General features: G+C 33.8%; 1 protein-coding gene and 1 long non-coding RNA gene across 2 annotated transcripts in view; one reads left to right on the top strand and one right to left on the bottom strand.

The window, feature by feature from the left end:
- Positions 1-6440: 6440 nt before the first annotated feature.
- LOC127705842 (excitatory amino acid transporter 1-like) overlaps positions 6441-18017 on the bottom strand; it is a 38434-nt gene continuing 26857 nt past the window's right edge. The window contains exons 9-11 of the mRNA XM_052210190.1: positions 7630-7827; positions 7047-7181; positions 6441-6741 (exon numbers count right to left, since the gene is read on the bottom strand). Of these exons, the coding sequence (XP_052066150.1) occupies positions 6534-6741; positions 7047-7181; positions 7630-7827 (541 nt within the window). The 3' untranslated portion in view covers positions 6441-6533. The remainder of the gene's footprint in view (positions 6742-7046; positions 7182-7629; positions 7828-18017) is intronic.
- Positions 11400-17165, top strand: LOC127705850 (uncharacterized). The gene is made up of 3 exons (XR_007984066.1): positions 11400-11516; positions 12616-12823; positions 17150-17165. It is a non-coding gene; the product is annotated as an uncharacterized LOC127705850 (long non-coding RNA).

Raw genomic sequence — 18017 nt, 5'->3', positions numbered from 1 at the left:
AACTCAAACTCAAATATAAATATTCAAAAATTAAAATGAAAAACCCCGCAAAAACTGTCGTCTTCTCTGAAAATCTTATGTACAAACAACAGTCCTCAATTAACCTCAATCTGCATAAGCAGCATCTTTCGGCGGAGGACATTTTAGCGCATTGATGGGACATTTTAGTGAAAACATCGGATGTTTTAGCGCCAGAGTATAGCACCAAATATAATCCGCGTAACGGGTTATTTAAGTGTGTGCACCACATTTTTGAGGTTATTTCTTCATAGACTACGCGGGTTATTCAGTGTACGCCACATTTTTGATGTTACTTCTTTATAGCCAGAAAAAATATTACAGTCATAACTTAAACAGCACTAACACACTCACAGTGAACGTACCAAAATGTCCCTTGATATACCCCCTGTACAGAACCAGTTATTCTTAAAATTGTGACGAGAACTGTCCCTTCTCTTTATTTTATCTAGATATGGGTGCAGATTCATCTATACTTCTAATTCTAATATATGAGTTGCGTCGAATAGAAATCGACCTTATGCAAGTGCACGTATACATGTGCATATATTAGATTTTGATTGATTTTGGAACATCAAATACGAAATAAAAGATTAATGTTTTGTAGGGTTTTTGTAACAACTCAATTTTCAAACAGTTACAGACTTTGCATAGAAATTTTTTCAACCCGAAATAGGTTTACAGATGTATTGATATTAATTTGTATAAGGACGATTTCTATCCGCCGCAGCTCATATGTTGTTGTTTGTAATTTGTATCCACAAAACGTAAACCAATCTGACTTGAATTTATTATATTCTTATGTTTATAAAGGTATTACGAATTTTATGCGACTGTCATACAAGTGAGAGGTTTAGCTAGCTATAAAAAAGGTTTAATCCACCATTTTCTACGTCAGAAAATGCCTGTACCAAGTCAGGAATATGACAGTTGTTATCCATCTGTTTGATGTGTTTGAGCTTTTTATTTTGCCATTTGATTATGGACTTTCCGTTTTGAATTTTCCTCGGAGTTCGGTATTTTTGTTATTTTACTTTTTAAATACATTTTCATCAATTTATTTAATATTATTCTTGCTCAATACATTTAGCTCAAAATCACAGTATTGCTCATTGTTATATATTTTTAAAATCTCTATAACTTTATAGCTCCAATAATTAATTCTAGTATTACACTTTCGTATGGATCATTTACAATTTTAAACATTTATATTATTTCGGTCCAAACAACTATTACTTAATTTTTATAAACTTTAGTAAACAAGTGAAATGCCTGTAGGTGTTTTGTTAAAGGTCAATGTTAATAAATATATATGAAACACAATTTAGTAACTATAAAATAAGAATAAGGTTTTGGACAATAACTATATTTGGGCATGCTTATTTTGTTAAAATTTCAAAAATGCTTAAGTTGTCTTATTCGTTTTCATCATGAATAATAGAAATTGACAAAAATGGTTAATATATTACTAAATTAAAGCTTAATCAAATCGCTATTGAATTAATAACGAATTGCTGGACATATTTGTTGAGGTTTCATGCTTTGAATATAATTTATGCTGCGTTCACACGTAATTCGAATTCGATTCGCATTAACTAATTCGAATTAGTTTAATTCGCATTCGAATCGTTTTACGTCCAAACGTTAATTCTAATTCGAATTGCAACACGCGTCAAATTTGCTTTACTGTCCGAAAGACGTTAACTTTTAATTCGTATCAACAAACGGATTTCTAATGCGAATTGGTTAATGCGAATTAGCCAATTCGAATCAATTCGAATTAAAAAGGAAGAGTGTGTGAACGCGATTAGCGAATTCGATTCGCATTCGATTCGAATTCGATTCGAATTAAATGTACGTGTGAACTAGGCATTAGATTTAAAATATTTTTTTTAAATTTTAGTTTGGAATACATAAATGAAATTCATATGCAACTAGTATTTTGAATCAAAAGGTTCAAATTAACGGCTATTATTTTTTATTATTTAACATTTACTTGATATTATATGATGCATCTTATTATTGTTTATCAATTTGTTTTATCTTTTAAATTGCACTATGAAATTATATTTAATAACTTGTATGTTCTTCTTCATTTAATGAATAGCGAGTTGCTCGACATTTTAGTTTGGTTTTCTTTCTCGTTTTTGTTTCCGACCTTCTACCATGAGCCTCCCCCTAGATTGTGCCGCTGTGCATGGCAATTGTTGGGATTCAAAAATACCAACACAATAATGGTACGATTTCAAAAACTGACCTAACACATGACATTATTTTATGGTTTAAAGCACATTTCATTGAAACTTGGAAACGTCCGGGTTGTTTCTTCAAAAGAAAGACCTATCGTTCTGAAAGGAATTAACTCCACATAGGTATGTGTAAGGAGGAGGACAGGTGGGCAGTCTTCTACGTTCTCCCACCCTTCGTCTCTGTTCTCCCACCGGAAAAAATATCTCCCCATGAAAAAGATAAAAAATAAAGTTTTGTTCGCTTGTTCTTGCTCTCCTTTTTCTGTGACATAACTTGAAAACCCTACACACTTATTTATCTTGTTACTTGAACCAAACCAAAGAGTGGTATACAATATGTAGGACAAATGCCATAGGATTTTTTAACGAATACAGGAGCATCTATACCGCCTCCGAGAATCTAAGAAATTTAAAAGTTTGCTTAACAATGTATCAAAATTTAGGAAAACACACACACAATATTAAATTTATAAAATTCCAACCAATCGAAAGCGTCCACAAACAACAAGGATAATCGCATAAACCTGTAAAAAGTTTTGAAAATTCCCGTAATATTTGTAAATAAATTAGAAATTAATACTAGAGGATCTAAAGAGCCTGTGTCACTCAAAAGATTTGTGACTAAAATCTCTTTTTTTGCTGATATCATATTGCTGATAATTTTTTGTGTTTAGTTTCTCTCTCTATCTTCTTTTAAGGATTTGCCCAAAAACACGAAAAAAGGCAAAAATCGTCATTTATGGACAATAACTCCTATAAGAATTTAAGTGAAAATTTCATCTTTCTTACTTATTTGTAGATCTTGTCTTGTTGATCATGTTTGCTATTTAAAGTAATCTATCTATCTATCATAATTTTCAATATAATAGGCAAAAGGCCACAATAATGTGTAAAAAATTTCACGATAGGGCAATAACTCCAATAAAGAGTCGACTGACGATTGAAATCATGTTAAACTATTTGTAGATCTTGTGTTGCTGATAATTTTTGCTATTGATAGGTTCTACATCTATACATTATAGTTTTCAAGATAAAAGGCAACATCGCAAACAAATGTCATTAAAGGGCAATAACTCCAATTAGAAGTCAAATGATGATTTTGGACATTTAAATATTTTGTAGATCTTGTCTTCCTGATCATTTTTGCTTTTAAAGTTTCTCTTTATCTATTTTAGTTTTCAACATAATAGGCAAAAAATTAAAAAAATCGGATAAATACTTCATTTAATCGCAACAATTACTATAGAAGTCGTATGATAGTTTTGATGTACCTAAATAGACAGCAGGTAGGTCTCAACATTTTAAACAATTTTGTTCCTGTCAGATTTTTTTTCTATTTATAGCGGTTTTCAGTAATAGACAACACTTGCATTTTACCTAAATGTTCTATTTTTAGTCTTGTCAGCCATGTTGGTTAGGAGGCGAGGTCATCGGACATATTCATTTTAAAACTAGATACCCCAATGATGACTGCGGCCATGCAAGCTTGGTAAAATTTGGCGCAGTAAGTTCTGAGGGGACTGAGAATTTTTGTAGAAGTTTACGGACGACTAAGACGGACGACTAACACCAATAGAAGCGAAAAGCTCACTTAGCTCTTCGGGCCAGGTCAGTTAAAAAGGGCTACTAATATGGCAATTTCTAGAGTAAATTAAGAAACAAACTTCAGGTACTCGCATATGACTGAGGTAAATACTACACAGAAGTTCTTCAGAATAAAATAACAATTCTTATCATTCAGGTTCGTGCGCTCCACGGAGAGTGAAATATTAAACAATCATATCATTACCACAACTCAGCTTAAGCTGATCATTTGAAAGTCTGTACTACAATGTATGTATTCAAAATGGCTACATAAACTACAAAAAAAAGCCGTCAAATATCCGTTCATTTCGGCCTCTACTAAGTGGTCTATAACTAATCTTTCAGTGCTTTTAACTAGCTCCCTTACTTCTAAGAAAGAACGTACCAATAACTTGTGCAATGAAGCATATGAAAATAAGGGTATTAATTATTTCTGGAGTGTAAAATTTTTTTAAAAATGTTTTTAGATAAATTACGTGCTTTCGATGGTCCTTTAAATTCGGTTGACAGTTTTAACTCTCTACACTACATTTCCACAAAATCTTATTAAACAACAGTCTTGCTATTTAATTAAATGGTCCTTTGAAAAATTTAACTGCAACTTTCTTTGCTACAACTCATATTAAAGCCTTTTCTGTAATGAAAAAGGTAATGAGCATCTATGTACGTTTTGCAGGTTGTAGATATTCTAATGAGCACCAATTGCACCCCTTGAACAGCAGATTTGTTCCTGTATTGTTTTGAATCACAGTTTATGGTAAAACTCAATAAAGACCCGTCTTAAATTCATTTGATTAACAAATTCAACAACACCTACCGTTACAATGATTTTTCGTAAGATAATAAAGAATTCTCAAAATATACTGCCGATATTTACCCAATGTAGTTTACTTTAAATTAGTCTATTATAAACAGCAATACCTACCGTTTTCTAGATTTAGATATTTCAGTTTCACACCGGAAACTCTAAACTAAAATTTATGACAAAAAGGACCATTATTAGTTCCCTATTGTTACTTTTCCTTTTTTAAAGGTGAAGTTTCTTTGCCCCCATCTTACGGTTTTCATATATCCCAACTTGTTTGTTATATATATATTTGCCCGTGTCTGTAAAGTCATTATAGATTTCAATGAATTTTCAATTTCGTAATCTATATATTAAGTCAGGGATTTCGTAATCACAAATTATTTAAATCTTTACTTAATTCTTTTATAGATACATGTACAACTATTTGGCTTGGAAGTTCAGCTGTACTTTATTACAAGCGTGTCTGATATCACATCTTAATTTTTACGCTGATGTTGTTTTTAGAGTGTAAATTTAGATACGATCCTATTAAGCTTACCAATTTTTTGAATAAGCTTATTCTAAAAGGTTATCATTTAACACTGTAATTAGATCTTTGGATATTGTTTTTATCGGTACTATCATTGATCTTGTTATCAATAACTTAAAACGTAACTAAATATGTATTGCTGCAGTTAATAACACTTACATAATGTCGATACTTATATTTTGGCATTGCACAAGGTCAAAGAATAGAGAATAGAAACGGGAAATATTTCAAAGAGATAACAACCCGACCAAAGAGCAGAAAACAGCCCAAGGCCAGCAATGGGTCTTTAACACAACGAGAAAATTCCACACCCGGAGGCGACCTTCAGCTGGCCCCTTAACAATAATGTATACTAGTTCAGCAAAATGGACGCCACAATAAACTCCGAAACATACAAATGAATCAAAATAAAAAATTTAAAAAAAACCCACAAGACTAGCAAAGGCTAGAGGTTCCTGACTTGGGACAGGCGCAGAAATGCGTCATAATTTCCTGGACTGTTTATGACGCATTTACACTAAAGCCATTGATTTGATATTTCTTCTTTGATAAATTATTTTTTTATTAGTTTTTATTGGCTTTGAATAAGCTTCCAGTATATCAGCGAGTACTCTCAGATCGGTACTTTGTGGCTTTAAAGTTTTTTTACTTGTTCTATTGCTTTGTATTGATCAGATGAGTCAAGCCCTTTTCAACTGATTATAGTTCATTCTTATGTTGTGCTGTTGCACCACCACTGTCCCAGTTTAACCCCGCCACATTTTGTATGTGCCTGTCCCATGTCAGGAGCCTGTAATTCAGTTGTTGTCGTTTATTGCTGTTTATCATATTAGATTTCCGTTGGTTGTTTTGTACATAAATTATGCATTTAGTTTTCTCGTTTGAATTGTTTTATATTTTGCCATGTCGGGACCTTTTATAACTTGCTATGAGGTATGGGTTTGTTCATTTATATTTATAAAAACATCAATGTAAACGAATGCAAAGATGTGAACTGACCAAGTACAGCCTTTTCCATATGCCCAATGGTTTAAAAAGTAGAAAGACACAAGGAAATAGTTTTATCATTGCACAAATAACGAGTAAGCCCAGGCTTGTAACTCTTATTTTTTGTATAAAAATCTGAGACTTATCAATGCGGGAAAAATATACCTACGTTCAACAAAACTACCGTAGTTTTCTACGTTTAAACTGAAGTCATTTTTTTTGCGATCACATAGCTAAACAATGGAGGCAGTATAATAATGTTTAATAATATTTATTAAAAAGTATCTTATATACATAGCATACATGTATTCTCTACTGATTTGGAATACAACGCTTATTAAAGGGAACACACCCTGTACTACACAGATATAAATTCTGCTCTTGTTTCTATTTGTTCCGTATAGTTTTTATCTACCAATGGAATAATTGTCTCGCCTTCAATATCGTCATTCAGACCAGCCTTTTCGTTGTCATAGATTAATCGCAAAGATGATTTACAAACCTTGTAAGTCACAGCTGATGTTAAACATTGGAAATAGATGTTAGTTATTGATCTCATTCGGTCTCTGAAATAGAACAAAGCTGGTATAGTAGATATTTTATACATATTTCCAGCTTAACAGTCAACGTTTGTGATTATTTTTTTAATTATTTTAATTGAATATACAATCGTATGGCAGATGAAATAAAATTTTGAAGTACAACTTCGCAAAATGTAGTCGAATGACAGTAATCATAATTTTCTTCACACAAAAAGGGACACTAGAAATACCTTCTTCCTCGCCCGAATCCCAATGAAGTTTGGTACTGTTATGAAAGTAAAAATAAAACTAAGCAACTCATTTGGAAGATTTTTTTCGTCTATACTTACGAAAACCAATCAAATGCAAATAAAAGAGATGCTGCCTCCGGCGGAATCCCTATAGCAGAGAGTAAAATAATAATGGTGACGAGGGATCCACTTGGTATGGATGGCACAGCAAATGACATCAGCGTAACTAACAAACTAAAAAAACAATCTAATTATAATGAGGTAATCTGCACGATTGTGAAAAATGTGAAAATTATCAAAATGTTACAAGTCATGGATGTTATATCATATGCACGAGAAAGGCATACTTAGCTAAAATTTGAAAGAAATGAGATGGATTTTGTTATTCTTTTTATGTTTCTTTTTGGTCATTTAGCTCCTACGTTTCTACGTATTTATACATCCCTGGCTTTCAAATATATATTTTGGTATGAGCGTCCTGATATGATTGACAAATTTAAATGAATGTGAGAATATATTTAATTTATTTAGCAAGATTGAGTGATTGTTTGCTGTCTAAACATTGCATAAAACATAGGAAATAGGTTCAAGAAATCACTATTTTATTATTTTAAAATTTAATGATTTTTTTTAGAATATCAATAACCGTAAATATTAGCTTCAAAATTGATTTTGTACATACACAATGAGTACTATTGATCCCGCATTTTGATCTTGATTTTCTAGTTGTGAAATGAAGACACAAGATGCCGATAGAAATATACAGCTTCCAGTTCTGCCTATAGCTGCATTTAAAGGAACAATGAAGCGTGTTATACGTTTATCTATTTTATTATATGGTCCTTCTAATTTCCTCAAAGATTCAGGCATAGCTATAGATCTGGAAACAAATTATAAATACATTGATTTAATGAAAACGATGTCTCACGAATAAAACAATGTACTAAATAGATTATATATTCAAATTTCGTACAAAGATGAGTGTGTATTTATCCAATGTCAAGCAATAAGTCATAATTGTATATATCCAATGTCAAGCAATAAGTCATAATTGTATATATCCAATGTCAAACAATAAGTCATAATTGTATATATCCAATGTCAAACAATAAGTCATAATTGTATATATCCAATGTCAAACAATAAGTCATAATTGTATATTATCCAAATTTAATGTCAAATATTAAGTCATAATTGTATTTATCATATACTTAATTTAATGTCAAATAATGGTATAATTGTACCCCATGATAAAACTTATTTGTACATATATTTATTCATTAAATTTGAAGAATTGCCTTAGCCGTATGATATGACTTTTGTTATCAACTGCTTCCGGTTTATATCAACTGCTTCCGTTTCATATCAACTGCTTCCGGTTATTATCGCACGCTTTTCTGTAACGTTATCGCATGACGGCCCAAGACCACAATTAATGACCCCAGTTTTCGTTGTTCACGAATATAGTTCCCTTTAATTAAAGTGTATTTTTTCTTAATTTTTTTTCTTTGCCTTTCTCATTGATTTCTTAGTTTTTATGGGGTGGAAGTGAGAGAAGAGAGGTAAAATAAATTTTTGGATGTTGTATTTAAACTGATTTTGATATGGAAAGAGTGATTAGGCCAAGTGCAAAAAGGTAATATTTACAGTTTTCGGAACATCTCTTGACTTGTCGATAAGGGTATGGCTGTGTAGTGGCTAAATTTGTAAGAGTCATTGGTTCAATCTTTCTGAATTTTGGATATATTTTTGGACTAGTACTATACATTACACACACAAAAGATTTGACAAAAATGCAAGGTGCAATTTTTTTAATGAGACAAAACGTTATAAAGAACTAATAGAGGAATTAATTGTGGTCTGTGGCCTAAGAGGCTGATACCCAAATTCTTGAAAATAAAGAAACTTTTTTGGCAGAAAGTCACTTGAAATGATAAATATTATTGGTGTATTGTAATTTTATTCAATATTAATCTTTAAACCGATTATAATATGCAATTTTAGGCATTTTTGGCCATTTTGATGCACTGAAAGCCCTTTGACCCCAGTTTCAGCCCTTTCTGTCAATAATGTTGGACCCTTTTTATATTTTAGAATATATTACTACTCTATTGTCTTACAAAACATCACATCTTCAAAATGGATGCATTTTATCTAAAATATAGTCAAAAATTAAGAGATAGCTCTGCACCTGGCTATAATGGGCAGTGTCAAATTTGGACAGGTTTATGTACACCTAATGGCAAATATGGAGTTATTAATTGTAAATTTCCAGATGCCAGGGGGTGGAGACAAATGCATGTGCACAGTCTTGCCTACATGGTGCATCATCAGAATATTTTTATTGATAAAACTGATGATGTTTTTCACCTGTGCCACAATTCGAAATGCATTACTGTCGAACATCTGTCGTTGGAACCTCATGGTTTCAACAACAGCCGGCAGTCATGCGTTTCAACCGGTTCCTGCTTAGGCCACCCAGATCCCCTCCCTCGCTGCAGAGTGGAGTTAAAAATGGACAATAATAATTTGGGTAAAATAATTATCGGGTACTTTTTTATTTTAATTTTACTTCTTTTTTTTTCTGGGGCAGGCCAAAATTTTATATTTTTATCAGAATGGGAGAAAAAAAGGGAAAAAAATTGGAAGCTAATGTACAACAACTTTAGATTCTTTTTTTTGATATTTGGGTGGTCCTGAAAAGGACCTTTTATGGTTTTGTTTGTTGGTGGCTCTGGTATCTCAGTCTGCAGCAGGTCTTGGAAGCTTTGGTTTGCAGTAGCTGTCATGGTCCTGGAACTGTAAGGCAGGCTGTGGATCTAGTTGACCTTTGCAGTAATAGTCATGCTTTTTGTTCATTTCTCTCCATGTCTTGTGCTCTGCAAGCTTTTCTGCATTCTGCTTTAATCTCCTTTCTTGAACTGCTGGTCTTAGTATGTAATCTCGGTTGTATTGAAAGTCAGTGTCCATTTTCTTCAGGTGAATAAAATTGAGAATGGAAATGGGGAATGTGTGTCAAAGAGACAACAACCCGACCATAGAACAGACAACAGCAGAAGGTCACCAACAGGTCTTCAATGTAGCGAGAAATTCCCGCACCCGGAGGCGTCCTTCAGCTGGCCCCTAAACAAATATATATACTAGTTCAGTGATAATGAACGCCATACTAAACTCCAAATTGTACACAAGAAACTAAAATTAAAAATAATACAAGACTAACAAAGGCTAGAGGCTCCTGACTTGGGATAGGCGCAAAAATGCGGCGGGGTTAAACATGTTTATGAGATCTCAACCCTCCCCCTATACCTCTAGCCAATGTAGAAAAGTAAACGCATAACAATACGCACATTAAAATTCAGTTCAAGAGAAGTCCGAGTCTGATGTCAGAAGATGTAACCAAAGAAAATAAACAAAATGAAAATAATACATAAATAACAACAGACTACTAGCAGTTAACTGACATGCCAGCTCCAGACTTCAATTAAACTGATTGAAAGATTATGTCTTCATCATATGAATATCAGGCACAATCCTTCCCGTTAGGGGTTTAGTATCATACCATCATAACATATATGAGAAGAACATAACCCGTGTCATGCCAACAACTGGTTTTTAAATAAATGTGTTTAGTGCCGATGCAAAGACCCTATAAGTGAGTCAATATTAACGCCAAAATATGCAATCTTTAATGACCTGACAACAGTATCGTAACTATATCCCTTCTTAATAAGTCTACTTAAAGGTTTTGTTAGCTTCAGAGGTGAATACTGACATTTTTGTGCTTTATAAAGAATATTTCCATAAAAAATTGGATGTGAAATACCTGAACGTGTAAGAAGTCTGCATGTTGAGCTATATTTACGAATGATGTCCTTATACCGATGATAAAATTTAGTAAATGTTTTGACTAGTTTGTGATATCGAAAACCCTGGTGTAATAATTTTTCAGTAATACATAAATTTCTCTCGTTAAAATCTAAAACATTGTTACATACACGAGCGAATCGTACAAGTTGAGATATATAAACACCGTAAGATGGTGACAAGGGAACGTCACCATCTAAAAATGGATAATTAACGATAGGAAATGAAAAATCATCTCTTTTATCATATATTTTAGTATTAAGCTTTCCGTTAATGATATAGATATCAAGTTTACTTCGTTCTGAAAGGTCTACCCCTAGATTTGTACATTTCAGTTGTGTCGAGGTTCCCGGCATGTTGTTATTTCTATGTACTCCTGAAGCAAGTCGTCCTTCCATATTTTTGGAGTAAATTACATTCTTGGGCAAATTAAGACTCAGTGCTCTATGTACTCCTTCATTTTTGTTTGTATTGTCATATAGTTTCATACTTTCAATAGCTGCTGAAGTTAATTTCATTTTCAGGATTTCTTGAAGTAAAAATTTATCTGTTTTATCCATTTGCAGGGCAGTGATCTGGTATTGGACAAGTACGATGAACGACTCCACCAGTTAAGTGCAGCATCACCTTTGCAAACAATGGAATATTCCGGACACAGGGTGCAGTCACTATCATAGCAGCGAAGAGTTGCCTCGAGCACTTTTGGTAAGTCTTTGCTTATTTCATCAATGTTTTTGTCATATTTCTCCATCAGTTTCTTTAATATCATGGAGCATCTGCACTTTAGATCTTTACTAAACACCGTCCTCAGTTGTTTATTTTCCTCTTTTGTTTTTCCATGGAACATTCCGGCACTGTATTGAGCTCGCAAAGAGGCCCTGAATTGAGACTGTCCCAAATGTACATGATCTGCCAGTCTTTCCACTTTCCACATTGGTTCGAGAGCTGTAAGGGCGTCTTCAATACCTCTAGCTGAACGTCCATCTCCATCTGTGGTCACATACCGTACAAGACATTTCTGGAGTCCTAGCTGATTTCCTATCTCTTTTCCCAGCTCGTACTCTGACAGGGCAGCAGCTCTGTATAAATTTGCTGTACATTCTTCATGGCCAGGACATTCTATTGGAAAGCCTTTTCCTCTAAGCCAACCCCCTTTCCAACACATCTTTTTCTGCACAACTGCAGCTACTATATACTTTTTATCTGTCATTGTTTCTATTGCAAGGGCAAATGCTTGAGTGGCATTCTGACCGGGTTTCTTTTTACTAACAATTGTGTTGCTGTTGTATCGAGCATCCACAGTTATGTTAATTTCATCTTCTGGGACACCTCGCTTTCTGTTGTCTTCTTTTACTAGTTCCAGTTTCTGTGCCATGTCTGTTTTTTTCAGTTTGACCATTTCAGCTGCTACTCTACTGGATGTGCGTTGCATACTGCTTCGACATGGTGGTGGTGTGTCCATTCCTGTAAGGAGTTGCTGCACTGTTGTATTTCCAATTGGGCAGTCCTGCAAAGCAGATGCAAGGGCTACATTTGGTTGTCCTGGGTTGGGTCCTGGTTTGCCATTAGCTATTTCTTTGTACATCTTTATTCTGTCTCCAATAAAACCACAGGTTATGCATTTCAGGGTATACTGCCAGCAAGTTCCCCACTTTTTCTGTTCATGATAGTCAACATTAAATTTAGGACAGGATGGTGAGTCCACTTGGTGTTTATCATAAGTAGTGTTGTACAAGCTGAGTGTCAGTTGACTGTCTATCCACCTCATACCAAAATGTAATGCTTTATTTTCTTCTCTTTTCAGGTCAGCTTGCGAGCGAAGAGTACAGATGTTACCAGTCGTCTCTATTTTGCAGTCAGAAGATTGAAAAGTTTGCCGCACATGGGAAGTACGTGCACTACCTGATTGAGGGATCGGTATTGATGTCTGGCTTCGGCTTCTACCACTGGGTTTTCCAGCTTGGAACCATCCAGGATTTCTTGGAGAGTTGTCTTTCTTTGACCTGTTCTTGGTATAGCCTTTAGTGAACATTTTGAAAATTTAACTAGATCCTTAATATCCCAACTTGGACTGATAGCATAAACTTTGGACATCCTTATATTTATAATCAAGCATTGTATGATATCTGCTTTGATGTACATTTTTTCCTTTGATGCAGTCTGTGGTGTAGATTTCAAGAGACCACCTTCAGAGGCAACTCTGAATTAACAGAGTTTTCTTAGCAGTATCCAACTAAGCCAATTAATCTATTATTAGGGGTCCAGATTAAGATTGTTTCATCCAAATCTATTGAAAAATATTACTTTATCATTTATTGAGAGATTAATTTAACAAAGAAGCATATTTATTTTTTTTATTAATTTTTTTATAATTTTTTTTATCAAAATGCAATATATTTTTTAATAACTATTTTTCTTACAGAAATCTGTTATAAAATTAAAATCTATTTATCTATAAAAATAAACATAACAGAAAACTTCACTAAAAAGTTTATTTCAGAGTAATATTTCAAGGAATGAAGAAATTACACTAGTTTGAAATTTTCATTACATGTAATCTGACCTGATGTTACACATGAATATTGGTACCTCAGGTAAACAGGCCAAGTACCTGTGAAATTTGTCTGATTAGTGTTTATGTTATATTTTACTTATTACAGATAAGATAAGCAATTTTTTAAGATAAGTTTTGAAAGTTAATTTTCTTTTTAAATATTTTTAATGGAATTTTATTTATGTTCAGTGTTAGTATATTCACTAAATTTACAAGAATTTTAGAAAAAAAATAATTTCAATTTAAAAAACATGATTTTTGATAAATTTTCTTTCAGATTCTAGAAATTTAACCACTTAGCTACTATAGACATTTTACTTTTTTAAGATATCATGTTTAACAAGAAAGTTATTAAACTTTTACTTTTCCTAGTAGTTACATGTTTTGAAAGTTTCATGCCAGAAAACAACTAGAATTATCAACATGAGGCTAGTGATATTAAAACTATCAGAACTGCCATAAAACTTGTCGGATTGATTTGATATATGGTATGCTAGTTCGATATAGAATAAGCTTAATGCGTGCCATTTTTTGGGGTATTATATTGAAAAAAAGGGTCTAATAGGCCCAAGACCACAATTAATGACCCCACTTTTCGTTGTTCACGAATATAGTTCCCTTTAATTAAAGTGTATTTTTTCTTAATTTTTTTTCTTTGCCTTTCTCATTGATTTCTTAGTTTTTATGGGGTGGAAGTGAGAGAAGAGAGGTAAAATAAATTTTTGGATGTTGTATTTAAACTGATTTTGATATGGAAAGAGTGATTAGGCCAAGTGCAAAAAGGTAATATTTACAGTTTTCGGAACATCTCTTGACTTGTCGATAAGGGTATGGCTGTGTAGTGGCTAAATTTGTAAGAGTCATTGGTTCAATCTTTCTGAATTTTGGATATATTTTTGGACTAGTACTATACATTACACACACAAAAGATTTGACAAAAATGCAAGGTGCAATTTTTTTAATGAGACAAAACGTTATAAAGAACTAATAGAGGAATTAATTGTGGTCTGTGGCCTAAGAGGCTGATACCCAAATTCTTGAAAATAAAGAAACTTTTTTGGCAGAAAGTCACTTGAAATGATAAATATTATTGGTGTATTGTAATTTTATTCAATATTAATCTTTAAACCGGTTATAATATGCAATTTTAGGCATTTTTGGCCATTTTGATGCACTGAAAGCCCTTTGACCCCAGTTTCAGCCCTTTCTGTCAATAATGTTGGACCCTTTTTATATTTTAGAATATATTACTACTCTATTGTCTTACAAAACATCACATCTTCAAAATGGATGCATTTTATCTAAAATATAGTCAAAAATTAAGAGATAGCTCTGCACCTGGCTATAATGGGCAGTGTCAAATTTGGACAGGTTTATGTACACCTAATGGCAAATATGGAGTTATTAATTGTAAATTTCCAGATGCCAGGGGGTGGAGACAAATGCATGTGCACAGTCTTGCCTACATGGTGCATCATCAGAATATTTTTATTGATAAAACTGATGATGTTTTTCACCTGTGCCACAATTCGAAATGCATTACTGTCGAACATCTGTCGTTGGAACCTCATGGTTTCAACAACAGCCGGCAGTCATGCGTTTCAACCGGTTCCTGCTTAGGCCACCCAGATCCCCTCCCTCGCTGCAGAGTGGAGTTAAAAATGGACAATAATAATTTGGGTAAAATAATTATCGGGTACTTTTTTATTTTAATTTTACTTCTTTTTTTTTCTGGGGCAGGCCAAAATTTTATATTTTTATCAGAATGGGAGAAAAAAAGGGAAAAAAATTGGAAGCTAATGTACAACAACTTTAGATTCTTTTTTTGATATTTGGGTGGTCCTGAAAAGGACCTTTTATGGTTTTGTTTGCTGGTGGCTCTGGTATCTCAGTCTGCAGCAGGTCTTGGAAGCTTTGGTTTGCAGTAGCTGTCATGGTCCTGGAACTGTAAGGCAGGCTGTGGATCTAGTTGACCTTTGCAGTAATAGTCATGCTTTTTGTTCATTTCTCTCCATGTCTTGTGCTCTGCAAGCTTTTCTGCATTCTGCTTTAATCTCCTTTCTTGAACTGCTGGTCTTAGTATGTAATCTCGGTTGTATTGAAAGTCAGTGTCCATTTTCTTCAGGTGAATAAAATTGAGAATGGAAATGGGGAATGTGTGTCAAAGAGACAACAACCCGACCATAGAACAGACAACAGCAGAAGGTCACCAACAGGTCTTCAATGTAGCGAGAAATTCCCGCACCCGGAGGCGTCCTTCAGCTGGCCCCTAAACAAATATATATACTAGTTCAGTGATAATGAACGCCATACTAAACTCCAAATTGTACACAAGAAACTAAAATTAAAAATAATACAAGACTAACAAAGGCTAGAGGCTCCTGACTTGGGATAGGCGCAAAAATGCGGCGGGGTTAAACATGTTTATGAGATCTCAACCCTCCCCCTATACCTCTAGCCAATGTAGAAAAGTAAACGCATAACAATACGCACATTAAAATTCAGTTCAAGAGAAGTCCGAGTCTGATGTCAGAAGATGTAACCAAAGAAAATAAACAAAATGAAAATAATACATAAATACTGTAAATTCAGAAATTATTGCGTGCATTTATTATTGCGATTTTGTTATTTTAAACTAAAATGCGATTTTAATTTTTGCGATATTGAGAAAAATCCTGTTTAATTCATATAAAAAATTTCAAAATGCGAGTTTAAATTATTGCGATTATTACCCTGTCGCATTTTTCGCAATAATAAAAACATCGCAATAATTTCTGAATTTACAGTAACAACAGACTACTAGCAGTTAACTGACATGCCAGCTCCAGACTTCAATTAAACTGATTGAAAGATTATGTCTTCATCATATGAATATCAGGCACAATCCTTCCCGTTAGGGGTTTAGTATCATACCATCATAACATATATGAGAAGAACATAACCCGTGTCATGCCAACAACTGGTTTTTAAATAAATGTGTTTAGTGCCGATGCAAAGACCCTATAAGTGAGTCAATATTAACGCCAAAATATGCAATCTTTAATGACCTGACAACAGTATCGTAACTATATCCCTTCTTAATAAGTCTACTTAAAGGTTTTGTTAGCTTCAGAGGTGAATACTGACATTTTTGTGCTTTATAAAGAATATTTCCATAAAAAATTGGATGTGAAATACCTGAACGTGTAAGAAGTCTGCATGTTGAGCTATATTTACGAATGATGTCCTTATACCGATGATAAAATTTAGTAAATGTTTTGACTAGTTTGTGATATCGAAAACCCTGGTGTAATAATTTTTCAGTAATACATAAATTTCTCTCGTTAAAATCTAAAACATTGTTACATACACGAGCGAATCGTACAAGTTGAGATATATAAACACCGTAAGATGGTGACAAGGGAACGTCACCATCTAAAAATGGATAATTAACGATAGGAAATGAAAAATCATCTCTTTTATCATATATTTTAGTATTAAGCTTTCCGTTAATGATATAGATATCAAGTTTACTTCGTTCTGAAAGGTCTACCCCTAGATTTGTACATTTCAGTTGTGTCGAGGTTCCCGGCATGTTGTTATTTCTATGTACTCCTGAAGCAAGTCGTCCTTCCATATTTTTGGAGTAAATTACATTCTTGGGCAAATTAAGACTCAGTGCTCTATGTACTCCTTCATTTTTGTTTGTATTGTCATATAGTTTCATACTTTCAATAGCTGCTGAAGTTAATTTCATTTTCAGGATTTCTTGAAGTAAAAATTTATCTGTTTTATCCATTTGCAGGGCAGTGATCTGGTATTGGACAAGTACGATGAACGACTCCACCAGTTAAGTGCAGCATCACCTTTGCAAACAATGGAATATTCCGGACACAGGGTGCAGTCACTATCATAGCAGCGAAGAGTTGCCTCGAGCACTTTTGGTAAGTCTTTGCTTATTTCATCAATGTTTTTGTCATATTTCTCCATCAGTTTCTTTAATATCATGGAGCATCTGCACTTTAGATCTTTACTAAACACCGTCCTCAGTTGTTTATTTTCCTCTTTTGTTTTTCCATGGAACATTCCGGCACTGTATTGAGCTCGCAAAGAGGCCCTGAATTGAGACTGTCCCAAATGTACATGATCTGCCAGTCTTTCCACTTTCCACATTGGTTCGAGAGCTGTAAGGGCGTCTTCAATACCTCTAGCTGAACGTCCATCTCCATCTGTGGTCACATACCGTACAAGACATTTCTGGAGTCCTAGCTGATTTCCTATCTCTTTTCCCAGCTCGTACTCTGACAGGGCAGCAGCTCTGTATAAATTTGCTGTACATTCTTCATGGCCAGGACATTCTATTGGAAAGCCTTTTCCTCTAAGCCAACCCCCTTTCCAACACATCTTTTTCTGCACAACTGCAGCTACTATATACTTTTTATCTGTCATTGTTTCTATTGCAAGGGCAAATGCTTGAGTGGCATTCTGACCGGGTTTCTTTTTACTAACAATTGTGTTGCTGTTGTATCGAGCATCCACAGTTATGTTAATTTCATCTTCTGGGACACCTCGCTTTCTGTTGTCTTCTTTTACTAGTTCCAGTTTCTGTGCCATGTCTGTTTTTTTCAGTTTGACCATTTCAGCTGCTACTCTACTGGATGTGCGTTGCATAC

This window comes from Mytilus californianus, unplaced genomic scaffold (assembly GCF_021869535.1).
Source record: "Mytilus californianus isolate M0D057914Y unplaced genomic scaffold, xbMytCali1.0.p SCAF_6, whole genome shotgun sequence".
In the NCBI taxonomy this organism is placed as follows: Eukaryota; Metazoa; Mollusca; class Bivalvia; order Mytilida; family Mytilidae; genus Mytilus; species Mytilus californianus.
The sequence above is the reverse complement of the archived record's forward strand: the minus strand, read 5'-3'. Positions and strand labels throughout refer to the sequence as shown.